The following is a 27,467-nucleotide window of genomic DNA, read 5'->3' on the forward strand; positions in this document are numbered from 1 at the left end:
TCCATTTAAAAACAAGATTGCAAAATAGCTACTTTCTGAAACAGTTTCTCCACCCCTCCTTAAAAGCCTGACCAATATTTAGATTCTGTGGATTTGGGTTTTCTCCAAGTGATAAACTGTCCCATTCTTTGCAGAAACCTTAACCAGAAGTTCTTGACTGGCTGGGAGGGGACAAGCCATGAATTATTGGTCTGGCTTGGCCAGTGGCGGAGTGCTTAAAAAGGGCTCAAAAATTACTCTGCCAAAATGTATTAAATTATTTTGGACCCCTGAAACTGTGGGTCATCATGGCTGAATGAAATAAACTGAGTCACCTTATTTCTAGGCTTGGCTGAAGACTTTGTATTAAGAGAAATTAAGGCTGGTTTTTTTGTTGTTTTTTTTTTTTTTAAAAAAAAAAAAAAAAAACACAAACAAAAAAGAGAGACCTGTCTAGGTAGTCACAAAAAATGCAAATATGAGAGAGGCTATACTATGTAAGTAGTGCATCATTTTTAGGCCACTTTTTCCTGCAGAGCTCCAAGAAGTATCAGTAAAATGCTACCTGTTGCATGTTGAGCCTCTGCATTTGTCTCTCATCTTGGTTTCACAGGTAATGACTTGTGCTGGGGAGAAAACAATAAAATAAATCAATAGTTGTAAAAGGAAAGAGACTGCCACAGTCTGCTTTCGGGCTATGGAGATGTGCAACCACCATGCATCTTTCCTGGAGGTCTTTGGTGCAGCAAGATTAAAATTTTATCAGAGCCCAGCCCAGCCCAGCCTGGAGCAGTTTGTGCCTCTTTAGCCCTTCACCTGCGACAGGTGTCTTTGGAAATATTAGCAAGGAAGAAAGATCTGACAGCTGAAGGCTTTGATTTACAGCCTGAGGTCTGCAGCCAGAGCTCTCATTCTCCATTTAATTACAGACTCTCAAGATGCTGGTAGATAAAGTTGAAAAGGATGCGTTGGCTTGCCTCGCCTTGTTGTCACAGTAAGTCTCTTTTAATTAGCAGCAGTTAGAAAACGGAGGAAGTACTTCCAGCTCCACAAATAACTTCAGAAATCTTCCCAAGCATGAAATAAAAAGGAAATGAACTAAAACCCCCACAAAAGCTGCCAAGAGGGTAACTGTTGAGGGCTGAGTATTTTAAATGGGAAATACATTGATTGCTGATGGGGGACCTTTGATTCATTGATACTTCTTTGAGATGGTTTAAAAGGTCAAATAACTATTGCAGTCTGACGTGCAGAAGGCAGAAGTGGCTTTTGAAAGCTTCGCTCCCTGCTTCTGCTATAATTAAGTGAATTTTTGCCCAGATGACCTCCCCCTCCCCTCAAACGTCCCCCCAGTTACTTTTTTCCTGAGCCTCCTCAGCGCTTTCCACACCTTTTCCCATGGATGTACTTTAAAACTTATAGGACCTGAGAAAGAAAGGAGCTGTCTTACTCATGTAGGAGTCTAGGATGGTTTTCACAGCTTTGCTGGGCTTGCTTTCTGGAGGGTAGAACTGCACCGGTTTTTGCTCCGCGACCTGTGAAATCTCCACTTCATTGGTCTCATCCGTCTCAGTGATGATGGGATCTTCATAACGGTAACCTTGTTAGAAGTGGGGATTAAAAATAATTACAGTGTGTTCGCACTGACGGGGAACTTGGAGTGGTTCATATTTTGAGAGAGGTGATTTAGTTTGACAAGGATTTGCTTTTAAATAGTTGGAAGCTCAAAAATGGCCATTAAATGTAGCACAGGGCTATCGCCAGGGCAGGTGCTGGGAGGGGAGACTGCCCCTCTCCCGCTCCCCTGCACACAAAGTGGCACGTATAGCATCGTACACCAAAGGTTTGAAATGATCCCCACTGATGAGTGCAAGGAAGCGTTGATATTTTTTCTTGTTTCCCATACAGGTCTTTCTGGAGGAAAACACAGATCTGCTGGAGGGCACGCAGAGAGGACTCCAGTATTTGTGAAGGTGGCTGAAACCTTTTCTCCTCCCGCCCGGGTTTGCTTCCCCAACCCACCCCACGAGCAGGGCTTCGGCCAAGCCTGCACCGAAGCTCAGGTCCCGCTACAGCCCGATCCTGGCTTCACCACCGGCGGTGGGATTACCCCCGGCTTTACCTCCGCCGGAGAACAAGCTGCCGCCTGCTCTTGCAGCTGAGCAAAGGGATTTGGGAAACGGTGCTGGCAAAACTCATTCCGCTTGTCCAGCCCTACCCAAAACCCCTGCACCGCTCTCATCCTCGGCCACAAGGAACGATGCAAGCAAAGGGGTGATGGATGGTGGCTCCAAGAGGGCTTTCTCCCTCTTGCTGTGCCACCGGGGCATCCCTTCCCCTCTCCCCGCCGCAGCCCACAGGCGCCCTGGGGTCCTCCCCCCAGACCCCGCAGGCTAAAAATGATAAAAGCAATTCTGCGGCAAAGCAAGCCTCTGCTTTGGGCAAGTCTCCAGGGAACCTGCCTGCTTCTGAGAACCCAGCTCTCCGTGAAGCAGAACACATGGGAGAAGGAAAACACCTTCAGTGCATGACCCCAGAAAACGCTGCGCGCCGGGGGGATAGCGCTGCTTCACCGGCCCTTTCAGCATTCACCAGATTTTTCACTCCATTGACCTCTATTCTGAGAAAACTCCACAGGTCAGGAAAAACCGTCCATGATCCCCTCCTGTCCTCCAAGAGACACAAATTGCTGTGTTCATTTCGCAGCCATGAAAACCAAGGTGGGGAGAGAGGGAAACGCTCCATCCCTGGCCCCCGAAGGAGCGGGGCAGGCGGCCAAGCTCTGCCCACCCACGTCGCCGCTGGTAAGCGCCGGAGAACATTCCCTTCCCAAACAAACCCCTCGAGGACGGGATCGCTCCTGCCTGCAGCCTGCCAGCACTCAAAATCCCGCCGGAGCTCCCGAGCCAAACCCACGTAAGCTCGGAGCAGCTTCCCCCATCCGAGCCCTCGCTCTCATTTTCACTGCAGAAAACGCACCCAATCCAAGCTCCGCGTTTTAAGCAGTTCAGCGCCTTTCGGATCCAGCAGCGGCCACCGATTTACCGCGTGTCACGATGTCGAAATATTAAGGAACGCTGATTAAAAGGTGCATAAAGCTGCGGCTGCTTCTAATCAAAAGTTTCCAGGCATAAGTTTGCTCCAGCCTTTTCCCCAGCCCCGGAGGGTGCCCCCTGAGCCCCCCAGCACGCACCTTTATAGCAGAGGTTGTTCTGGCAGCCTCCTCCGTAGCTCGGCGGGCACTCGGAGCAGGGGCGGCCGGTCTTGTACGGGGCTTCTCCGATCCAGTTGCCCCTGCAAGCACAGGAGCCAGGCGCACCCGTCACACACCCACACACCCATCCAAGCCCCCGGCACCGCCCGGCACTAAAGCAACGGGGAGAACGGGTGTCTCTGCTGCGCTCGCCCTGGGCTGTAGATGGGGAAAGGCAGCCTGTCCCGGCTCTTTCCATCCCCGACCCCAGCAGTAGCTCAGCGCCAGCTTCCCGCTTGCCTTCACCTCTCAGAGCCACCAGGCTCCCACCATCTTGTGCAACACCCCCCGGCAGCTGCATTGGGACAGGCTGCAGCGCAGCTTTTACCATTTAAAAGCAGCCTCGTTTTCCATCTGGAACCTTTTCCAAACAGGAAAACCACCAGAAATACATGGACCCTCGTGCCAGATCATCTGGGAACCAGAGCAGCACCCCGCATTCCCTCCTCACCCAGCCTGGCCACCCTCGCGTCCCCAGTTTTGCCTCCGAGGCTGCAGAAACATCACCCTGGCCCAGAGCAACCAAGCAAAGACTGAACAACCAGCCCAGGAGAGCCTTGTAAGAGAAAAGTTCCTCCCTGTTTTGCCTCCAAGATGAGATTTTTTAGGGGTTTACCTAAATGAACAGCATGCAACAATCACTTTTACATTAGACTCCAATAGATATACTGCGATCTTAGGTAAACAGGAGTAAACCAATGGATTGCTGCATTTTCCTCAAGAAACTACCCAGAAAAACAGCCCCTTCTGGCACTCCGTGCTGCTTGAGGGGCTGCGAAGGCTGGAGGAGCCGGAGCTCAGCCCGTGGCCCAAACCCTGGGGGTGTTGCTCTGTCAGCTGTCTCCACCTACAAGGCCAGCTGAGGACAGTGCGCGCTGACGCCAGCGAGAAAAGATTAAGCAGAAACTGCAGGAATAGACTATTTTTCCATCCAGCAGCCTGAATGGACGACATGCAAGCAGCCCAGCCGGCTGCAGGAGCTCCACGGGAGATGGTGATTCCTTCCGAGGAGCAGGTTGTTAAATACCACCAAACCACAAGCAGAATGTGCTCGGTGTCCAGCATGGGGAGAGGGGCTTAGGCAGCCCCCCCCAGCGCTCTGCCGGGGTGGCACTGCCAGCTCTACACCCGCACGGCTGCTTTCCCCTGCATCATTCTGCCCGGGGATCTCCAGCAGTCAGATGCTCTCCAGGCCACTCACATACAGTGCTTTCCCTGTTTTGTTTTGGTTTTACATTTTAAATTGCCAAGGACTTGGAGCAGGAATGTTTCCCCTATTAGCCATTAAAGCAAAAATATTAATTGTCCATTGTCAGGTAGAAAGCTCCTCCTAGATGTAGTAGCCAAGAAAGATGGATTTTCCTTTTGAAATTTAATCAAACCATTGAGCCAGCTAAATCTTGACCGATGCAGTAATTTCACTTGTCTTTTTTAAGCCACAGGGAGCTCATCAGGTCTGGGATTTATCTCCTCGCAGCTCCTTGGCTCTCTCCCACCAGCGGCTGCCGCAGGGCTGGCTTTGCACGAAGCAGCAGTGTGCTTAAACCAGCAGCTTTTGCAGGGAGGGGACCGCAAATGCATCACGGCACGGCAGCTTACCTGGCCGGTGGAGAGGCTGCTGCTGCTGCCGGAGCGTTATTCACCCCCATCCACCCCCTCCCACCCTCGCCAGCAGCCCAGCCAGCTCCATCCTGGCCATCTCCCGCTCCTCCTTCCCATGGCAGGAACATCAAAGCTCCAGCCTGGCCCCAGCCCCTCGTTCGGTTTTCCAGGCAATGCTCAGAAGTCTTGAACCAGCTCTGTGCTGCCGTCTAAAGCGAAAATTTCAAGCCACAACCACCAGTCTAGACTGCCTGAAATCACTTCCCCAGATCCCGGGCTAGCGGAGCAACCTGCCAGTTGCAGGAAAGCTGGAGCGAGCCCAGCTTATCTGCCTTACTTTGGCGAGTAGTTGCAGACCAGGTAGACGGCGTTCTCCCAGATCTCTCCCCAGACGTTCATCTGCTTGCAGACGTTCACGGCGCAGCCGATCTTGTTCGTCGTGGCCCAGACTATCTGCAAGTGCGACGCAGTTATTAAAATCGGCAAAGTACTGCGCTGCGGGCACGCACTGCAGTGACAGCGGGGACACGGGGGGTGCGGGGGGTGCAGGTACAAGGGCCTTTCGTCTCCCTTACCTGGGTGTAATGCGTGCACATAGAGCCAGTACATTTGTCTGGGCACCAGGGGTTGCACTCGTGAGGATATGGGTATGTGTAATCTTTAACCTCATCATACCAAGACTGGACATGGAAAGCTGGAGACCGATACCTGAAGGAGCAAAGAAAGTTTAAAATCACAAAGCTCTGGTAGAAGTTTGCAAACAGTATCTGTAGCCTCCTGCCATTGTTGTAAGCTCAGATTTTTTTAACGCAAGTTTTGCTAATTTTTATGTAACAGTTTCTTAAGGCAAGTTCCATTCATTGAGAAGGCGTTGCTTAAAGACCCCAGTAACATGGTCTAATGGGCAGCAAAGAAATCTCATTGAAAATATTAAAGATGATTGTTTTTCCCTAAGATTCACAGCCCGCTCTGACTCGGTATTATTTATAGGTTTGACATGTTCTTCAAGTGCCGCTGACCTGAAATGTCCTCTTGACTTTTTCCACAGAACTACAAAAAACTTCTAGTTGGGCAGAAAGTTGTATTTTGGAAGTAAACAGAAGTTAAGGTTTGCCAAACACCTTAAACCGAAAGCCATCGTGCACCTATTTCACCACCGGGCAATTAGCTAAATCTGGAAGTCCGCTAGCAGTTCATACTGTAAGACCGTTGAAAGCGAGTGGGCTTTTGCACCCCCACATCACGCCTGGAGCTGGTGCACACGCACCCCACCTTCCATTGCAGCAGTGCCCCCCCGCAGCGAGCCCCCGCGCAGGCTGCGGGCGCTTGGTGCAAGCTCTGCACCAGCTGCTGCAGCCCGCGGCAGCACTGACGCCACTCGGGCCGTCTGCAGGAGCACCAGTGACGCTAAAACTACCGATAGAAACTCGTACGCATTTTGCGTGCTACGTACACAGCCAGCAAAGGGAGTAATCTGCAAAGTGTGTGTCAAAGCAGAGCAGCGCTTCGAGCCCACTGCTTTTTATTGCTTTCAACAGCTCACACGAAGCAAGCGGCCAGAAACACGGGTGATATCATTACCAACTGGAGTTTGTTCTTTCAGCCAGCTCTTCATTAAAAATCATTCATTAGAAGTATTTTAAAAACATTAATCTCATGATGTCATTAAGTGAATACTTTCCGAATCCTATTTTACAGGAGAGGAAATTGAGGCAATCAAGTTATGGCCCGTTCCTGAAAAAGCTGAGATATATCTGCTTTCTTTTTCCCTTCAGCGACTGCAAAGGGAGCAAGATTGGATCTACCTCCATCAGTAATCCACGGCCATCTCGAACGTTTGTAGGAGAGCCAAGAACAGCATGATCTTTTGACTTTGTTTCCAATGTATTAACCACCGTACTTTCCAATCATTATTTAATTCTGCCAACAAAAACAGGCCCAATTTTTATATTGGGCTAATTTCACACCAGCAAATTTCCATCGCTTTCGACCAAGTCCTACCTGATTTACAGCAAACATAACTGCATTTCCACCCATTAGGGCTCCTGAGCACGTACAAAATGTTTGCTGCGTAAAGCAGACTTAACCTGTAACAGGCTCAAGGATAGGGGCTTAACAAATTTCACCATGAGACAGAGAGGCAAATCCATCTGGAAGTCTTAACAACAGCTTTCCTAGCTGGGTTCACAAATCTAGGGTAAAACCCTTCCCCAGGAAGTCAAAAAAAAAGAAAATATAAATCTGCAGTGTTTTCAGTAAAGGGAAATTAGGAGCTGGATAAGTATTTATGGGAAATTCAGCAAGAGATATTTAAGTTCCGAACCAGCAGCTGAATCCAAACATTGTTTCTGAGAAACTTCAGCTTTCAGCCAGCTCTCAGCATGGTGCCAGAACTCCCCCTTGAAACAGCAGATTTAGGAGCAAGGGTGATGACTTCTGTAGCTGTTCTTTAAGAGTAAGAGTGACCTTAAGCACATCACAGCTGCGTTACTCAAGGATACAGATAAATGGAGTTACGCACACCAGCGTGGCTTTGCTGGGAACGGGGAGCTGAAGGTGGCTGCAGACGTTGCTGCTCTAACCGTTTCACCAAAGCAACGGCAATTAATGAGCCTCAGCTTTTCTCCCGTCTCCCCAGTGCTCTGCTAAGTATCAACAAAGCACAACCTTGCAACTGGCTCTCCAGAAGCATCCATAAATTGCTTTTTGCAGTGAGCTTGTAGCACCCCGACTCTTACCTGCCCCAGTGAACCGCCAAGTTCTGTCCAATTGACCTGATGAGGACACTAGGCCCATGGTCCCAGATACACTGCTGAGCCCAAGCTTGGGCTGATCTCTCCAGCTCATCATCCCAGGTCTTCAGGGTGCGGGGAGAGAAAAGAACAGGTCAATTTGTCATCTCAGGCATATTACATCAAGAGACCCAACCAACAGCAGCTAGTGGAGAAAGACTAAATTACAACTCACCCTGGCCTGTCATTGTGGAAGCCAGGACATTTCAATAAGGTGCCCTAACCTAAGAGCAAGTTTCTCGAGACAACCCCCTGCCATGGAAATGCAGGGCACTAAAGGGTCTGTTATTTCTCCTGCTTCATGCCATGCTTATTAGGAGGTGCTTTGCATAGGTCAGCAGAAAACACACCTGGGAAGACCTCAAGAACCTCAAGACTATCCACCCTAAAACAAAATATTCTTGGCTCGTGTTTGTCTAATCAGTTAAAAACAACAACGACAACAAAAAAATAACACCCCCAAAAAACCCCAAAACCAAAAACCAAACCCAAACCAAACCAACCAACCAACCACAAAAAAACAACACCACCCAAAACCTCCAAAACCCCAACCCGCTAAAACATCAGGGATGGAGATCTTAGCAGTTCCTCTTGATCACCTATTCCTGAGCTCTGCAAGAATTCTAACATGCAGACAGTGCTCTGATGTAGTTCAGCATGATTGTCCATCTGTTGTCCATACTATCAGGACATTTCCAGGCTTTCCCATCAACCGGAATTCCAACACTGGATGTGTTCCTGCATTCCACCACCAACGCAGCTGAAGATCTTTTGGCCCAACCACTTAACCAAGAGGTGTGTGGGTATGTCTCCTTGTCCCATCTCCCCTTCTCCTTCCAGAATAACTGCCGAGTCCCCCAGTGGATCCAGTCAAGTTTAACAGAGGTGGCAAAGCCCCAGAGCTGTCAAGTTAACGCCACTCTTGCTGAAACAGGCATCAGGTTAGAAGTGACAGCTCCTGTTGAGGTTCCCCCCGAGGGAAGGGTGGTGGTGTGAGAACACTCCTCACTGAGCACCGCCAAACGAGAGCTCAAGCAGGGTACGTAGACTAACAGGAAAGCAGGCTTCGCTGGCTCCACTGCCCAGGAGCGTATTTGGTTTGAAGGCCAGACTTGCTGGACCCAGTAGACAGTGCCCCGAATTCCTTGTGTAATTACTGACGGCTGGCCTGTTCAGAAAGTCCTTAGAGGCTAATTTGTTGGGATTAAAATATTACTGCACATTCCTACAAACAAAACCAAAGAGAACAGAGGTCTTGCAATGTGTCTCCAGCCCATTCACGTGCCAGCACAAGATTACGGTCTTTTTCAACATTTACCATCACAACCAGCTGGTCTTTCCAAGTCCCGTCTTCTCCAGAAGGAAAGCAACTTCTGAGCTCAAACATCGGACCTGTCAGAACCTGTCTGGAGGACTGGAGGGCATTTAGGCTCTCAAACACATTTAGAAAACAGCAAGTGCTCATTCTGAGTAAGTATCTGAACACAGTCTCGGGCAGTTATAACCGGGATGGGGATGGACCGCATGTCCCTGGCTAAGGCAACAGGAAAACACAGCGTCTCCTGGAACTTGGTGTGTCTACACTATCTTTGTAAGGCAAACATGAGCTCATCTAACTGAGCTAAGAGCCCAGATCTCTGAGAACAGCTTATCATTAAGCATGCTCAGCAACCCAGCTTCCAACAACATCCCAGCGCTGCTCTGAACTCATCAGCTTGGCTCTGAACTGAGCAGCGGCCAAGCAAACCCATGTCAGCCTGCAAAACCCCGTGCGGACACAGCTCCGACAGAGGGAATAAACCATTTTCCATCTCAGCCCTCCAGCTCCTTGAAGGTGTATGGGATCTGTCCCACCGCACACATGTTTCCAAACCTCTGCTCAGGCAGCTGTATGTCTAGGCACAATCGCAATAGTCTTTTTGTGGTCTCCCACTTGCTGCACTAGGCAATGAGCAGCCACAATCTGCCTTCCCATCCAACACATAAGCCGCAGAAACTCTCCCAAGCACTGCTAGTACTTCAGACTTCCTAGCAGAGCATTATTCCCTGCAGCCTCAGAGGCGGAGATGTTCCAAATCTCCTAATTTAATGCAGAGACATTATAAGCAATAGGCCATTAAATGGAAATCGATGCGAATGTATGCGTTACATCTTCCTTTGATGCCTATGGATAAAAGAAATGAACTCTGACAAGAGATGCTCAACAGGTAATTGGGAACAAGCTACATCTTTGCATGGCTTTGTGCTTGGGGAGTAGAGCAGCTCGTTTCTGCAGGCGGCAGATTACAAAGCCATCCCATTTAAATTACAGCAGTTATTCACCTCTTGCTTCTCAGACGTGAATGCGGTCAGGAGGCTGGAATTATTTCAGAGCAATAAACATATTAAAAAAAATTATGCGATTTCAGACTTTCCCAGCTATGCTTGCAGGAATCCTTTATGCCAATGTTCGTAGCAGTATCTAGGAAGGCTGCTGAAGGCAGAGGGGCCGTGTGTGCCTGTGCTCAGATCCCTTCTCAAGCAGGGATCGAGAAGCCTTTGGGTGTGAGTGATTCCAAGTGATTTAGCACAGGGACTCTTTTTTACTCCCCTGAATTTCCTTTCTGCCAAATTTCCAAACTGCCTTTCAAAGTACAATATACACTGTATGTAAAACACACGCATGGCAAACATACACTATACTACAGTTTGTAGGTTGATATTTAGTAAGAATATATACCACAACGAGTCTGCTTTCTCAGCCTAACTAGTTTGTAAACCTAACCCCAGACACCTGAATTGCAGTGATCAGGTTTCTCACACATTTTTCTCCCCAGCTCAGGCTTTTTGCAATACTGGCAATTGCTTTTAGCAGTGGCAGGACAGTCCAGGACTGACAAGTCCTGGCAGAAACTTGGATACACTTTGCTAACCCACACAGAAATACCGTCCCACCCTGACGAGGAAAGTCACTACGCTACAGTTTAGAGGAAGGATGCATACCTTATACATGAAAACAAACTATTTTCCTTCCAGCAATCTGTACCAAGAACAATTTTGCCTTATCCAGCTGTCCTTGAGGCCTCCGCAAGAGGAAAGATTTCTGCCTTTCATCACTGCTGAAAGCCATCTGGCTAAGCTGTCTTAAAAGGTCAAGATGTCCTAGGAACTATTACGTCCTTTTTACTCTAGGCTTATTAACGAGGACTTTGGTTTGGTCTTGGTGCCCATGCATTGCCTGCTGTTAAAGAGCCCAAACCCGCTGTGGAAGTGTTGATCAGAAAGCTGTCAGAGGGGCTGAGGGAATTCTGGATGCGACCAGCTTCATCAGGAAGATGTACACTGCTCACTCATTTCCCATTAACACTGAATACCTGTCCTAGCTTTCATTTATACAAACCCCATAGCAAAACTGTTTCTTTCCTCATTTACTCACTCCACATTACCTTTATTCCATATGTGAATAATTCTTTTGATCTCAAGATAAGTCATGGGACCCACTGTGTTATTGCTTGCTTATTAACAGCCTCCACTAACTAAAGTTCACACTGTAACAGAAAGATACATCCCTTTCCTGAAATACATTAGGTCCCTTTGCCACTTTAGATCTCTTAAATACGTCAGATATGGAGCTGGGAGAAGGGACTTTCACGAGGCAGCGTTTGGAAGCTGATGGGCAAGAACAAGTTTACCTACTGATCCCTGGACCAGCACTGCACATCGCCTGTGATGCCCCACAGCAGCACCAAAGGAAAAGAGAGAAGTTTATCTACGTACTAAAGACAGACCATCCTCTTAACAGAGTCCAAATGAGAAGCGTCCTATGCAGAACAAAGGATTAAAGTCAAATTCACGTTCAGCGCATACACAGCATTTCCAAGTAGTATTGGGTAAACACGAATACATGAAAGGCTGATTATAGCCCTTCCAAGTAGCACCATCTTATACTCAGCTTCTTTCTTCACGGCATATAAGGCTTTCATTTACCCTCAATTGCCCATAAAAACCACTAGAAAAGGGCGCTGAGCAAAGGCAAATAGAACAGTGTAACCACGCTGCAAGCGTCAACAGCAGCCGGCCAGCGGGCAGCCCGCCGCGGCAGCCCTCTCCGATCCTCAAAGCCAACCAACACACATTTGGCTTTCCCGTGCTTTGTGTTTACTGTCTGGCGATGAACCAGGTCACCTCTCCTCCGGCAGTGCCTTGCCCGCAGGGTGACACAGGAGCCCGCTGCGAGGGACAGAAAGCACGGGTCCTTAGAAAGGCACGCAGTGTCTGGCAGAGGTGGGATAAAAGACCAGTGGTGGGAACACTCACGGGGACCAGCTGATGGACAGCTGTCCCTCCTTACTGTCCTCTGCCCTCCCTTCTCTTTTCCTTTTCCCTACGGTCACAAAAGGCAGGATTTTCCATTCGTAGCTCTCGTTTCAGCACAGCCGGCAAACAATTTTGTATTACATTTAAGCATACTTTGCTTTTACCCTTTTAAACGTGGTCTTAACAAATCATTAATCGCTTGATCTGTCAGCAGGAGTGCAAGCTGAAGTCAGACCAGTTTTGGTTGTAACTATATTTGCACACTGGGGAAAGGCACACACAAAAAAATTATTTGCCTACATCATTTTGTGGCCCCGCAGTATTTTGATGGCATGTCAAAAATAGCTCAAAATGGGGTCACTGGCATCAGGTGAAAAAAACTATTCATCTGAATTGTTGATGATAAAGGCATATTTCATACGGACACTTTTAAGTTCTCCCTCTGAAGTGGGAGAATACACTGACCAAACTTTTATTTTGGTTTCCTGAACTACAAAAAGCCAATAGCACTGACCCATCCACCCATGAACTCCCAAAGTCTTTCCAGCTACTTCCAGGGACTGAAATTCTTTGCAGATGGAGCCACATTCCTCGAGCCCTGTTTCTCTAAGGTCCTGAGTGGATTCCCAGCAGCATCATGGATGCTTGGCTCACGTTAGTAATCTCTGGTGACCAGTGTATGACAAAAGGGCAGATGGTGGTAGCTGATCAGTTGGGTGGTAGCTGATGGCAACCCATGGACCATCAGAAGTTTCCCTGAGCAGACTGTGCTGTCCCAAAACACCAGTCGCAATGGTCTGAAAGCTTTCACAGGGAGAACGTGGGTTAAACACCAGGGAAAATTTTATGCTTTTATGACATTAAGGTAATGGAAGAACCTGCTGAGGCAGGCTGTGGAATTGCCATCACTGGAGATGCATCCAGGGCTGGGCCAGACGCTAGTTTATGAATAATGGAACCAGTCCTGAAACTATGCAGCGGATGGACTCGATGACCGATTAGTGGCCTTTTCCAACCAAAACAGTCCAATGATCTACAGCATCATTCGCTCCGGAATGAAACTGCTCCAGGAAACCTCTTGAGAAAAACTTAACTTTAGAGGAAATTTGCTACACCTCTTGCACCATAAGGAAAATTAAAATAAAGTTTAAAAATGTAATAATAAATGTAGGTATCAGCAGCTAGACTCACCATGTATTCCATATTAGAGGCCACTGGGTAGACTTGACCTCTCAGTTTATTGTGGAGCATCACTATCTCCTGCCTGTCTGACAATAAGATGGCTCTCTTGGATCTGGAGTGAGTTTCTCCATCCTGGTATTTACTCAGAATGCTCTCCAGGTGACTTGAGTTGGGCAAGATGAAGCATTCGGCAGCCTTTGTCAGGAGCAGCACGCATCCAAGGGGAAGGATCCAGGGCAGGGCAGGATTCATGCCGCCTCCTCGCTGGCCGGCAGCAGCAGGGATGAAGATGATGGGAGGTTTTCTTGCAGGGGCTCCTGTGGCTCAGCGCAGGTCTGGATTCTGGGGAGAAAGAGGCAGTCAGAGGAGCGCCAGAGAAGCTCTCGGAGCGTATAGCCCTCAACGATGAAGCCGCACAACCCAGGTTTTGGCTCGGAAAAGAGCAGTGCCTACAGTCTAAGCAATTACTGCCCACCCCAAGGATGGGCAGACCTGAACAGCACCGCCAGTGATGGGCACTCAGTGCACTGCACCAGGGAACGCTGCTGACGGCGCACTGGGAGCGGGCATCACCCCAGCCTGGCGGCAGATGCCTTCACCAAAGATGCCAGGGGTGCAGGTGTCACCCTGCGACATCCAGCAGCTCTCAATAACCCCAGCTCTATCCCTCCCCAGGCGGGGAGACATTTGAAGCTATTCACCCAAGAGCAGCTGTTAAAGTAGAGAATGGATATGAATAAAAGGGAAAGTAAAATTCCCAGGAAGCCAGATCGCAGAGGTCAGACATCAGCAAGAGCTATTTTGGAGGCCCCAGTCTGCCAACAGACTCCAGCGGAGCAGCTGCCAGACCCAGCGAGAGTGGCTGTTTATGTGAAATGTCACCGTAATATCGAACAACCAAACTCCCTGCTGGCCCGTGACGCACCGGGGTGTTCTCGCTGACGCATCGCTGTACGGCAGTGGGCCCGTGGCCAGCAGCATGAATTACGGCAGATGACGAGAGGAGCCAGAGCACCCGTCCTCCCCTGGCCAGAAGATGAGGTGTTCCCATGCCCACTAGGAGCCATTGGCACCAAGGGCTGAGAGACATGGTCCCGATTTGGTCATTGCCAGCCTCAAATGGCTTCATTTAATCCCCACCCCCACCCCCTTGCTCCATGGTGCTCCCGCTCCACCTGCCATTTCCAAAGTAAACTCTTCCTCCCTTCCTCTCTCCCCTGCCCCGACCTCTCCATCTAATGAGCCTTGTGCGTCCTGGCCGGTTCTATTTAGCCCACAAGCTATTCAGGGAAGGAAACCTGTGTCGCCGCGTGGCTCTGCAGCACCTACTGCTCTTTGGGCAGGATTTAAGAGCCACTAGAGCAGAATCAATCCATCGGGGCAATAAGCACCCATACTGACAGTGCAAACACAGCATCTCTCTCCTTAGGGCTAAATTTTGGAAGAAACCTTTCCCATCCCTTTCTTCAACACTAGGCGAGGATCTGGTTTTGACAGCACTGTTACAAGGCGCGCTGAAAGCATTCCTATGCAGCGTCATGAAACAAACCCCAGATCAGCAAGAATTATTCGAGAAGGTTCAGCCCAGTGACAGGGATTTGGACACTCCGAGACTGGACGAGTTGGAAGCCACTCAAGGCAGGGAGGCACCTTCCAGCTCCCAGGTGGAAAAACTACTCTCGAGCAAAGTCCCAACCCCCTGTCCCCTGGCACAACAGCACCTGCGGAGGACAGTGGCAAGCACGAGGTGCTTAGCACAGGTGGGGAGCCCCAAAAAACTCTTGAGGCCACTGAGAACCCCTGAAAACTTGTTGGCTGTCTACACAAAATGAGACAAAGTCCCCGTTTGAGGTTTCTTGCTTGTACTGTATTAAGGCAGATGAAAACCAGCTGCCCTCAGCCCCTCTCCAGGCAGCGCACGGAGCCTTTGCCTCACAGAACAATGCAGGAATGTAATTTGCTCGGTTTAGGTAACGGCTGCTTATTATTTCCTGCTCTGCAGAGCACGTCGAACACACACGCCTTGTCCCCAGCTCCAGGCACACCTGAAAGACAGGACGTTCGGTGGCAGCGGGACAAATCCTGCTCTAACCTCATCCTCTTCGCAACCTTGTTTGCTGGCATGTACTTCCCCCCCATGCCAGAGCCCAGCTTTCTAACCTGGCTGCAGAGGGGCAGGGGAGGCAAAACGAGCTGTTGCTTTTGTAGACTGTCTGACCCAAATTCAGGGAACAATTCCTACTTTGAGGCACTTCCCAACGAGTTTAAAAATAGATGCTCTGCCACAGCCGTTTACAATGTGGCCATTTAGCACCAGCAATGTTCCCTGCAGCCTGCCCTGTAGGTAGAGCAGGCGCAACAGACAGCTAATACACGCTGCAGCTGTACCCCTTCATTTGGCCCCGTGCCCTTTGCTAAATAGGAGCCGGCATCCACTACCCATTTAAGGCAAACACTGAACTTACAGAAAGGGCAGCCTGAAAAAAAAAAAAAAAAATCAGCTGTAACATCTGAAAGCCCAGAGGAGCTGCCCCACTCACGGCTGTGCAATGAAGCCAGCGCGTCTGGTTTCGCCATCCAACCAAAACCTCGCAACAGATGGTGCATTATTCCTTGGGATGCTCTCCCCTGGATCCCGTTAGTGAGCAAGAGGATACTAGCACCTCTCTTAAATTAGGTCGCTTTGGCACTATCTTCTTTTTCACTTGGGGTGTGCAGGTCCTTCTCCCTGCTTTGGCTCGCACTCAAAGGAAGAATGAAGCAATCTGAGAGGAGCAGGGAGCAGAGAGCTCCCGGGCCAGAGTAACTGCAAACAGCAGGAAGATGCTCACATTTAGAAAGTTCTTACTGATTTCAGATGTCTGTCCATTTACCTCTCCTAATAGCCTCATGCCCAGGTGTAACAAAACACGTGGGCACGTGTTAAAGCTCAAGCAGCCCAAGCGCCCTGCAGAGCCGGGGCAGCGGCTGCCGGCTGGCTGCACCCGCAGCTCCTCGTCGGGGAAGAGCGAAGTCACACTGCCTTTCAGTTCCGATCTGACATTATTCGGAGAAAATTATCAGCTGACAGTCAGCTGAGGAAGTCTCTGCTGTTGTTTTCAAAGGTTCAAGAGAAGCACTAGCACAGCCTCCCTTCAGACACATGGGGCCCTTGATACTGGTGCCAGGTAAACATCTGGGAGCATTCAGGAATGAGTGAGTCAGCAGAAACCCAGTCCTTAATATGTTGTAAAGCCTGTCCAAACTGGGGACAAAGGGGAGGCTGCCTTCTGGGGTCTGAGGAAGTTCCAAAGCAGCACCGGACTTTGGAAAAGATTATTTTTAGAAAGCTATTTCCCCAGCTAATGGATAGTGTCTGTCTTTCACAGAAAGCAGAAGAGCTGGTAGCATTTGAAGCCTGGCACGGAGCACTGCCTGCTAAAGCCACACGCAGGCTGACTTCTGTGCTCCGTTATGTCCTCGCTTCACCTTATTCCTTACAGCTATTGATCTTTAACTGCCCCCCTGGTAAAGGATACGAGTGAGGGTCTATTCCTTGGTTAAGGATGATATTCGCAGCCAAAAAATCCCGGGACCTGTGGAATTATACTGGGAACAAGCAGACAAGGCAGGAAAACGCAGAAGTTAGCTTGGGATACTGGCAAAGCATCCAGAAGAGCAGAACAGAGGGAAGTTAGCCTAGGACCAGCTTCCAGCCTGAGTTAGCCCGGGATGAGCTTCTAACCTGGGCCAAGAAACGCAGTGATAAAGCTACAACATACTTAAGGCATTAAACCCCAGGTCGTTCATTCATTTAACAGAGCTGCACACATTTCAAGCTTTGAAGAACTGGGTTGGGTTCAAAATAAAAGCGGGATGACAGGTTCCTTGACGCAGGATATAACATCATCTGCAAAGAACATGCCGCAGATTCAGCATCTTCAAGGCCACGGGCCAAAGCATCTGGATCTTCCATTACAATCCACTCCCACAGAACTGAAGTGGGTGAGTTTCTATGCAAAACCACATGGAAAACCCACTGGTAAGAGACACAACATGTGGCGACACTCTGAAATTCCTTTCACACAGGACTTTAGAGCAGAGCTGCACAAACAGGCTGCCTGGAGCAGACTAGACGTGCCCATGGGTAGTCAGCTCTTAGAGACTGCTACAGCATCCCTTAGGTATTTTCTATTTGCGTAGAAATCCACTCCTGTACTTGAAAACTCCTCCTATTCATTCAAGATTCATGTTTATTAATCTTGCATTAACTTCTGCTAAAGCATAAATAAGGGAAGCTCAGGCACATTGTGCTATTTTATACCATGCAGGCAACTTTTCAGAGCAGTTCCTAAAATTGTGACTTCTTAATAGAGCCATTTCTTGCACACCCACCCCACACCCCCCAACCACATTTCAGAAGCAAGGACCAAAGCTGACACTTACCTTACCGAGTACTTCCAAGTCTCCAGGAAATCGTAGCTCCTCCAAGCCTGCTTGTGGAAAATAAATTATATATCTGAAATATTTAAAGGAGGAGGTGGGGAAAAAGGATGAAATAAGCCTTAGGAGGTGTGAGATGTGCAAGGTCTCAGCTCAGCAGCTTGTACCAACTGCAGTCTCACAGAGCTCCCCAGTGGTATTTATGCTCTCCAGGCAAAGAGGACAACCCTGGATCATCCTGTTTGGCAACGGGCCTGTAGCAATAACGACAAGGAGGTAAAAAAAAAAAAAAAAAAGGGGGGGGGGGGAAACCCCAAACCACAAAAAGGAGGCAGGAGCAAGGAGCGGAGGGGTGCCGCTTGGGATCTCAGCAGTTTGAAGATAGTCATTGGGGTTCAGCAAATTAGGACCATCCTCCCAAAGGCTGAAATGCAACACCCGGGGAGAGGGGGAGAGGAGGAGGAGGAGGAGGAGGAGGAGGAGGAGGAGGAGGAGTGCAGCCGGATGATCATATAAAAGGGTTTTGCTTTGCTTTCCCTTGCAGTCGGCTCTCGGGCAGAGCTCACAGCCCGGCAGGTTCCCAGGGCCATGGGAGCATCCTCCTCAGAGCCGAGAGGCGACCGCCGCGACGCCTCGGTGTGGGGCTCGGGGGACTCGGGAGGGGGAATTCATGAAAGGAGTTTTTCTGCAAGGGACTGAAGCCAGCTGTCTCCTCCCGGCTGCCAGGTCAGCCATTTTCTGCTTCCCACAGGGAAATCCCACCGCAGGTCCTGCTGCTCCCGGGCTGACAGCTGGGCTGCACCCCCACAGCAAAGCGGGGTCCCAGCTCCGGCAGCAGGGCTGAGCAGAGTGCAGCCCTCGGGCACACCCCATGGCATTCCCTCCCCCTTTTTTTTTTTTTTCCCGGAGCTGGGCATTTGCTGGGAAACAGAAGATTTATCACCCTCCGCAGTTTGTTCCCAAAGCTCTTCCAGCACTGACATTCCCCACGTACACCCACGGTTCAGTCCTGCTGCTCCAGCGCGACAGACGGACTTACGGAGATTAAGGAAATAAATAAGTTAGCAGCACGTCCAGGCAAGGCACGGCTCACCTCTTCTGCCGCCCCAAAAACCCCAGCTTTTGCATCAACCTCTGTGCCCCCTTGTTGAAACACAGTTTTATTTGCTGTGGAAGGAAATGACTGAGCAAAAGACAAGCTGAAAGCTTGTTGGTTGTTGGTTTTGTTTTTTTTTTTTAAGTAAAAAAAAAAAACCCAGGAAAAAATAAACCAGTATCATGAGTAACAACATGAGTGTATTACAGCATCTCTGTTGCAGCAGCCACAAGCCTGCAGCAGGATGCTGCAGTGCCCGGAGCGAGCAGGTCCAGGCATCACCACCCATGGGAGTCCCCTGGGGTCCCCACCCAGCAGCACTGCAGGGTCCCCCAGCTGCTGGCACGTACCCGGGGTCACCCAGCCCGGGGCAGCCCCCTGTGGAGGGGGCACCAGCAATGGCCCAGCAGGGAGCCAGGGCAGCATCCATCCCCTGGATTTGGCACATCCAAGCAAAGCAGCTATGATTTTTCCAAACCCACCACCTAGTTCTCTCCCCAAAGGTCTGGGAAAAAAAGTCCTTCCATTCCCCTCAAGAGTCAATATTTATTTCTTTGAGCAAATCACCAAACCCTTTTATTTAATGCTTACAAGAAGGGAGCTTACAAGATACTCTGCCACTGAGAGGCTTATTTTAACCCAGCAGTGCTCAAAAAGCAGAATGACATTTACCAAATTTGTTCAACAGTGCGTGAGCAAAGCAGCAAATATTGACAGCCGAGAGAGCAACTCCACCGAGCAAAGAAAACAACCCCTCTGAAGTCAGCCCTAAGACATATCTGCCGATTTAATCTTTTACACCATTTTTTAAAATAATTCTTCAGTAAGTAGCAGATTCTCATCACTTGGGGTGCACCTTCAGCACTGTGCGCGTGCTGCCTCTTTTACCCAAGCAGAGCTGTGACATGGGGGGGACCCAGCCCTCCCCAGTCAGTCCCAGTCCCGCAGCCTGGTACAGCCACAGCCCCCCTCCCTGCTGCCCTTCCCCACTGGCCACATTCTCCCAGCTGTATTTACAAAGACTTTCTGTGCGCTTCAAAACAAACTGTGTATGTAACATATGGCCCGTCGTTTGGCCCTGCCAAGGCTGCTCGCTCCCGAGAAACCTCGGATGCTGCCCCGACACGGGCAACTCAAAGACCACACAGCCCTGGGTCAGCAGGAGGTTCTGCACCGTTTTGCCTTAAAAATCACTGTATCATCCCTTTACTTTCCTTGCTCCTCTGATTCACTCTGGATTGATGAGTTTGCTGTGTTTTCAGAAGGCTGCTTCTGTATGAAATGATGAAGTTCATCAGCTGAATGATGCTGCAGCCCCCTGTTCCCCAATGCCCCTGAATAAGGAGGGCCAGCGGCAGTGAGCCACCGTGCCCCCCCGGCTGCCAGCCTGAAACCACGCAGCTCCGCAGCCCTGACTCACAGCCCCCAGAAAGTGCTGCTCACTCCAATTACCAGAAAGCTGAATTAACTCGCTCTACATCTCACATACCGATGTACAAATGATTTCCAGATCTCAGAGAAATCCAGTATTTTGTAATCTCCCCAAATGTACCCACGGGAAATGAATTCCTTTAGGATGGTTTGGGCTGTCTGACTTCTCTATCAAGCCTGCTGTTTTACAAAGATCTATTTTTTAATTATTTTTTTTTAATACACGCCACCACGGTTTCCCTGTACAAGCTGTGCACGGTTGTACTTAGGGATAAGCCCAGCCCAGAATGAGACTTTTTACCCACCTCATTTTGCCTCGAGTCAGCAGTTTCAGGTCATACATTTGACCCAAGCCAAAACAATCAGAAGTTACTTTTAATCATTCAGCGTTATTACTGCCTTGATTATAACGTCTCCATTTCATATGTGGTAAAAGCCACATAAAGCAGGCTGCATATGTAAGTATCTATTAGGAGAGGAGGCTTTTAATGTAATAGCCAATGAAGAGGAAGAAACACAGATTTCGCAATGCCCTCCTAATTGAGCATGCAGACAGCACGTCTTCATTCTCAACGTCAACTATTTTCCCCTTTATTTACTATTCCTATAGTAGCAGCACCAAACCTGAGCAGGGGCAGCGCGAAGAGCAGGGCAAGAGACCCAAAGCCCTCGTGCTCCGTCCTGTTACCACCTGGCTTTGTCTCTGGCTCCAGAACAGAGCGAGTACAGGGGGGACGGGGGGATGGAGCAAACCCAGTGGCAACAAGAAACGTGCAGAAACTTGGTGTAATTGTGTGCAAGAGCCCAGTGTGCCCAGTGACCCCAGCAGCCCGAGCAGCTCCCGCTGGGTGCCAGGCAGGCAGTGGCATGGCCGTGCTCCTGCTTGGGGCCACCAGCCCCTACCTCGCTGCCTACTCACATCTCCCTCCCCCGCCTGGGCTTTGTCTCTGCTGGAGGATGATGCAGGGGGGTAGAGGCAGCCAAGGAACCCTCCTGAATCCATCCTGCCCTCCCGCAGGGATGAGATGAGGATGCTCCAGTCTCCTGAGCGCACGGCACAATGCTGCCTTGGCATTACGCAGCAGATGGATTAAGAGCGCGGGGATTCTAAATCACGGGAGCGAAAGCCAGGCATTTACAGGTTTACTGCGAAGCAGAACTAACCTTTGGTACCAGGAAGGCCTCTTCGTTCTTTGCCACTGCTCTCCTGTTTTGGGGCAGCCCGGACTGTGACCACCAGGGTTCATCTGCGGCTTCTTTTCCTCCTTCCTATAATAAAAAAACATTTCCCCAAACATTTAATCTGCTGAGGATATGCAAGAAAACGACTCCCCACAAAACTTCCCCAAGCCTGTGCTGTTTCACCAGTGCCCAGGTAAGACAAGGGAATCGGTGCACAAGCAGCAGCGATTTTAGAAAATTCTGGGGCACCGCTGACCACACTGAGGACGAGTGAACGTACAAACCACGAACCTCCTGCCCACGTTGCCACAGCTCACCACGCCTCCCAGGCCCCTCCGCAGCGAGAGATGCTAGAACACACTTTTTTAATAATAAAGGAGCTGGTACATGTCTGCAGACTGAAACAGTTCAGAAATACTAACCCAGCGCTCATCTTCGGTGATTTCACCCCAAAACAGAGACGGCAAACTGCAATCACAAGCTCCGCAGCCGTTACAGCTGGTTATACGCTAATATAAATTCTTTCCAAAATCCTGCTCGGGACAAGAGAGTTTCAGAGTACATGTACGAAGAGCAAGCCCCTGTCGGCAGCCCACCTGCTTTTGGGGGATATCATGGAACCCCCCACGGTTTCGTAATTAACACCCAGAGACCTCCCCCACCCCCAAATACCCTGTGCTTTGGGTAACCTCTCGCCTGCCCCATCAAACGCTCCCCGCGCAGAGCCGGGTGATGGCCAACACTCGTCTAACGGCCTCTTGGACTTCCACATCCGAAGCTTCTAGTTTTGAAAACTTTGGGTCTGAATATGCATTTTTAAAAAACACGTTTCTTAAGACCTGGTTTAACCGTCAGTAAACACCCACACAAATTACGGTGTACTGGAGGGGGGGTCGTCTTGGGTGTTGGGGGTTTTTTATCTCTTACATAATCACTGACAGTCAAAGCAAATAATTGGCTGCAAATTCCTTGTTTTGCAATGATGGGAGGAGTTTAATATAGAAAATAAAAATTGCGGTTATGTGTTCACATCAGTGTTGCCACATACTTTTTACTCCTCCCCCCACCCTGAGTAATACACTGCAGAGGACAGATTTTAGCAACAAGTGCATTTGTAGGATCTTAGTGAAAAATCAAGAAATTAATACCATCTGAACCACTTCCATTTCATACTAAGAGAGGATTTCAACACTTGCTTTTTGAATTACTCATTGCCATTTCTTGTGAATAATTAATAACACCTGAAGCCTGTTCGTGTTAAGTGAAATCTAGAATTGAATACACAGACTCAAGAACGAATTGCATTTATACAGCAGGAGTTTCTCTATGTCACCTTCTCCGCTCCTGACAACTTTTATGAGATGTTGATACAGGTCTTTTACGAACAGGAAAGATCTCGGTTGTATAAATTCGGTTTCTATATAAATTCAGTTTCTATTCTTTAACCTCAGGGGATAATGCACAGGGGACAGGAAAAGTCCTTGAGCTCCTGCAGCTGCAGGCACCGTTCAACACCAAACCCCTCCCGAGAGCAAAACCAAATAGCACAGGACGTTCTTAGGACCAAGCCTGTATTAGGTAAAAATATATGATGCAATTCAATCGTAATTTAAATACTCCGATATTAATCCATCGCATATGCAGCAACACTAAGCAAACCTCAGCGGAAGCTAAGCACAGCTAAAGGAAATACTAGTAAAACTGCGGTCATCGTGCATCAGTTCTTTCTTTCTCATCTTGCTCCTCACTTCTTCCTCTCCCTCCTCTTCTTCTCTTTACCTTTTTAAAGCTACTTCTGCTGCGCTGGACTCCACTCTAAACCGCTCGCCACGAAGCGGCACCCGCTCCGGGTCACACACCGGCATTGCTGAAGCCGGGGAGTCGCCCATAACCGGGAAGACTCGTAGGTTACTTGCAGCAAGGCTGAAAATAACACGGCGTTTCTCTTCCTAAAGCCAGCAGAAAAGCTGAACGCCACTTCACTGCACATTCCCAAGTCCCGGGAAAGCCTTGCAGGGCTGCTTGCAAGCAGCAACCACCCCCCAAAATAAGATTTCTTAGCGCACCTGTATTACAAAGCCATCCACAACTGGTTAAGACACCTGTAAACAGTAAAAGCTTTTTGCTAGAAAATCCCTCGCCGTTCGAGAGTCCCGTTCGTGCGAGAGCAGACCAGCAACATACGGTTCAATTTGTTTCTACTAAATACAGCCGACGTCCTACCCGCAAACTGGAACCTGTAGGTTTTGAGTAACGTGGGTCAAAACTCACCGGCCAACCACCTCATCCAGTCAAGACCGAAGTTAATTGCAAGGGCCCGATACCAAGCAATATATTAATTACCGATCACCTGCAATTTTATCTGGGCTGCTCTGGTAAGCCTTTCCACAGGCTACTGGAGATACAGGTAACACCACACAGCCACGAGAAAGAAAAAACAATAAATTATTCCTGCAGCACAGAGAACAGCTTCAGCCAGGGTGCGGAAACAGGACACGAACAAACCACCGGCACAAAACAGTAATTTCAAAATCTGGTTTCTTTCTTACTGGGAACCCACCCTCACTCCCCCCAGGTTTCAAATGCGAAGCAGAACCATGTCTCACCAGCCCTGGCTCTGGGGTAATCCCCAGGCGGGTGGCCCTGCGTTGGGAAACCCTGGAAAGCCCAGCCCCGCAGCAGCCCCCGGGCACGCTGCCTCTGTAGCCCCAGCTTCGGGGCACCGTGCCCAGTGAGCAGCCAGGAGCGGAGGTTTTCCCTCTGACTAGCCAAAATCAAAACAAGATTTGGACAGGCAATAGTTTCCGAGTTGGTGTAATGTCACCAACATCAAGAACAGCGTCTCGGTCACAATTTTAAAGTCAGAATATACTACTACAATGTGTTGAGCAACGAAAAAAATAACCGTACGTTTGGATATCCAAAACAAGCGACAGAACACCATTAACATTTTCACAGCATCAGGACTGTGGTAGCAAGATAGACATGACAACGCTTAGTAATTCAAGAAAGAAACCCACCATCCACTTGAAGCTCCCCCGGCTCTAAGAGCGCCGGACCACCCACCGAGCCTCGCCACAGCCGCGGGGCCAGATGCTCCCAGTTACAGCTGGCGCCCAGCACGCCGACACCCTGGGAGAGCATCGCCAGCCGCCAGCCACTGGTAGGAAAGACCCACGTTCTCCACCATCCCACGACACTGTCCACAGGTCAGAGGGCAAGTGTTTTCATCAGCAGGTCTTACTGCTCATCCGACACCCGGCCAAGCGGCAGGAATTTTGTTTCTGCTACAGGAGCCGCACGTCCAGTGGGACTGCCCTGCCAACTGGAACCGCGCCGGCTGCCGCCACCATTTAACGTCTCCACCTCTGCCTGCCTCCAGGAAGCAGCCGGGAATGACCTTCCCCTCTCCTGCAAGGCCACCAGCGGCCGTGTGAGGTGGGCAGCAGGCACAGGGCAGCCCGGCCAAGGGGCACGTGCTGAAACCCAACGTGTTCACCCAGCTGCCGCCACCTCCTGCAAAAGCCCACAGCGCTTGGCACCAAAGCCCCCGGACAGGCAGGCCAGCCGAAGCAAAACGAAATCAGCAAGTTAACAAGATACTAACGGAATTTATTGGAACGCAGTGCCTGTAAAATTAAAGCAACTATTTTTATATCCACCGCTTTGCAGAAAATATTTTTTTTCCTAAATGTCACTTTAAAAAAAAATGAATCACATTTGGTAAGAGTATATACAGTTTAACCTTTTACTGACAATCCGTGTTTAATCACTTGCAACTGTAATGCCTCTGCAACAATGCAATAAGCACATAACACCACTAGCATCCAATTAAGGATTAAACAATTTTTTTTTTTTTTTTTTTTTGTCGCCTCAGGAGCAAGAAAGGCAACAGGAAGCTGATCAGTTTACCAAAGTTGTGAATGAAAAAGTCAACCAGCAAAAGAAGGGAGTATTTTAGTCAAAGGCAAACAAAAATCAAACACAACCTGCAGGGCTTTCCCGTGGGATCCAGCAGGGATCCAGCCCCCTGCTCTGGCTGCCCTGGCAGTACCGCGTCCCGCAGCGCTGTACCTGCCCCGAGCTGACCGATCGCCTCTCCCTGTCCCTCCCCCCTCAGAGTGCAGTTCCACCTTGGTGACAAATAGGAACATGTCTGAAGTTTCAAGAAGTTGTAAAAACAACAAACAAAAATCATCTACACTTCACCTGGGGAACGCCAGCTACCCCTCGTCAAACTGCAGCACAGCAATGTACTGCGTTTCCCAGGGTTGTTTTTTTTTACACTTGAGGAAAAACAAAACCCACAGACACACCTTAAACCAACTTTGTGACTTTTATTGATGGGCGACAACTTTATACTTCTAGATATCACTAAACTGTGTACAATTAGGAACTCAACATTATAGGAGAGCAGACAGCAAAATTAAACAAAGCAGACTTAAAGAAATATCAATCTTGATTATTTTGCCCATTTTTTTTAATTTCATGTACACAGAAGCATAAATGCAGTTTGAAATTTCTTAATAGCAATAAAGTTACAATCACCCATCTATATAGACTAACATCTTAACTCCAAATATTTGATCTGCAATGTGTACTTAAGCAGTTTCTCATCGCACAATTATTAAAATGTGTCTTCCTATCAGGAACCAGCAACTCTGCATTTTGTACGTTCGTACATTTTTTTGAAGCACATAGGACCATTTCCATCTCATACACATCGGCTCATATTTTACCACTTATCAAAAACTATTGGGGAAGCAGAGAGCGCTTTTCATTTTTTTTATTTTTTTATTTTTTTTACTTAAGTAAAGATAAAACATTTTCACAGAAATCTACAAGTTCTGTTGCTGGTGCAGGGTTTTCTTCTACTACGCAATTAGAAAGTGGGAATCAAATGCAAATCCCCTTTTCTTATCTTAGGATTCAGCATTAACTCAGATTAATATTTTTTGTGTGTATTTTTGTAATTCACGAGACTGAGTCTTTCAACCAAGTGACTTCATTCTGCAAAGTCAAAAGTCAACACAAACTATGTTGTGCACAAACCCAAGGTAGTTTCCTTTATCACTCTATCCCATAGTTGCAAGGGAAAAAAGAAAAGAAAAAAGGGGAAAAAAAAGGGGAAAAAAAAAAAAAAGAAAAAAGAATCACTCAAAAGAGCATGTACAGGAGAAAAATGTTAGTGATAGTTGGCGTTCTACAAAGCAGGTATCTTGCACACACAGCGTAAAAGGGAGAAGTTTCACAGCAGGTCAACTCGGCGGTAGTACAGGAGGTAGGCTGTGCGCTCCGCAGACGGCTTCACCACCTGGTACTGGTTTATCACTTTGACTGCCTGGTCATCGATGCGTAACCAGCCATTTAGACCAATTTGGAAGACGTCCGTAGTGTAATGGCCACCAGTTGCACTATTTCCATGATGATAGACAACTGCAAAGAGAGATTCGTGATGCACATATACACTATACATAGTTAAATCTCCACTGAAAAAGTAAAAGACGACAAACTGTCACCTATTGCTTTCTTCACGGCACACTCACGGCTCAGCCAGATGACAAGAGCTGGCTAAAGCAAGAATCTTTAAGTGCTGAGTGTTTGCTTGCTAACATTTGATGCTATGTAATACTAGAAATGCTTCTCCAGCACACCAAATCTCATGATTCTAAAAGAAGGTTTAAGTCAATTAAGAATGAAAAGCACTGAATTGGGTTTTTTTATAACTTCCTAGGGGATTTTCTGGGAAGGATTTGCCTCACAAAGGCCACGTGCAACAGTGCAACACACCCTTCCGAGCCTCCAACAGGTACTGCCAATGCTTAGCGAGATGTTCCAAACCACACGCTCGCTCTGTCTGCTGACACTGTTTTATTGAAACTATTTGTAAAAAACAAACAAAACAAGGAGGTAAAACTATGTAGTAGTCTATTAAAAAAAAATCAGGCTAGACTTTTCAAACTGCATTGATTACAATTCTAAGTCAGTTATTTCCCCTCTGACCATTTTTTTTTTCATTATTTTAACGACAATTTAATTATGAAAACAGGTTCTGTGGAAGTACCAATCTACAAGTTTCACATTTATTAGTTCCCTGTAAATACCTTAACAAAACTGAACAGCTCTGATTAACTGCTACCACTGCTGCTTCCAAGAGAGAATCTAAACTGGCTTCTTTCCTCAATTATCTCTTGTTGTTCGAAGTGTTCTGCAGAAAAGACATCTCAGCTCT

At 48.6% G+C, this 27,467-nt stretch overlaps 2 protein-coding genes across 3 annotated transcripts in view; both read right to left on the bottom strand.

The window, feature by feature from the left end:
• CRISPLD2 (cysteine rich secretory protein LCCL domain containing 2) overlaps positions 1–21,659 on the bottom strand; it is a 35,769-nt gene extending 14,110 nt beyond the window's left edge. Inside the window, exons 1-9 of one of the 2 annotated variants that reach the window (XM_005232182.4) lie at positions 21,218–21,659; positions 17,530–17,576; positions 13,114–13,446; positions 7,573–7,691; positions 5,410–5,542; positions 5,172–5,287; positions 3,173–3,273; positions 1,430–1,579; positions 545–605 (exon numbers count right to left, since the gene is read on the bottom strand). In XM_005232182.4, the coding sequence (XP_005232239.1) occupies positions 545–605; positions 1,430–1,579; positions 3,173–3,273; positions 5,172–5,287; positions 5,410–5,542; positions 7,573–7,691; positions 13,114–13,356 (923 nt within the window). In that variant the 5' untranslated portion in view covers positions 13,357–13,446; positions 17,530–17,576; positions 21,218–21,659. The remainder of the gene's footprint in view (positions 1–544; positions 606–1,429; positions 1,580–3,172; positions 3,274–5,171; positions 5,288–5,409; positions 5,543–7,572; positions 7,692–13,113; positions 13,447–17,529; positions 17,577–21,217) is intronic. The other variant, XM_027779400.2, reaches the window with a different exon arrangement.
• Positions 21,660–25,552: 3,893 nt separating this feature from the next.
• The window catches only part of USP10 (ubiquitin specific peptidase 10), a 52,806-nt gene continuing 50,891 nt past the window's right edge, over positions 25,553–27,467 (bottom strand). Inside the window, exon 14 of the mRNA XM_055818563.1 lies at positions 25,553–26,671. Within this exon, the coding sequence (XP_055674538.1) occupies positions 26,484–26,671 (188 nt within the window). The 3' untranslated portion in view covers positions 25,553–26,483. The remainder of the gene's footprint in view (positions 26,672–27,467) is intronic.

The sequence above is a fragment of the Falco peregrinus genome, chromosome 14 (assembly GCF_023634155.1).
Source record: "Falco peregrinus isolate bFalPer1 chromosome 14, bFalPer1.pri, whole genome shotgun sequence".
NCBI lineage: Eukaryota > Metazoa > Chordata > Aves > Falconiformes > Falconidae > Falco > Falco peregrinus.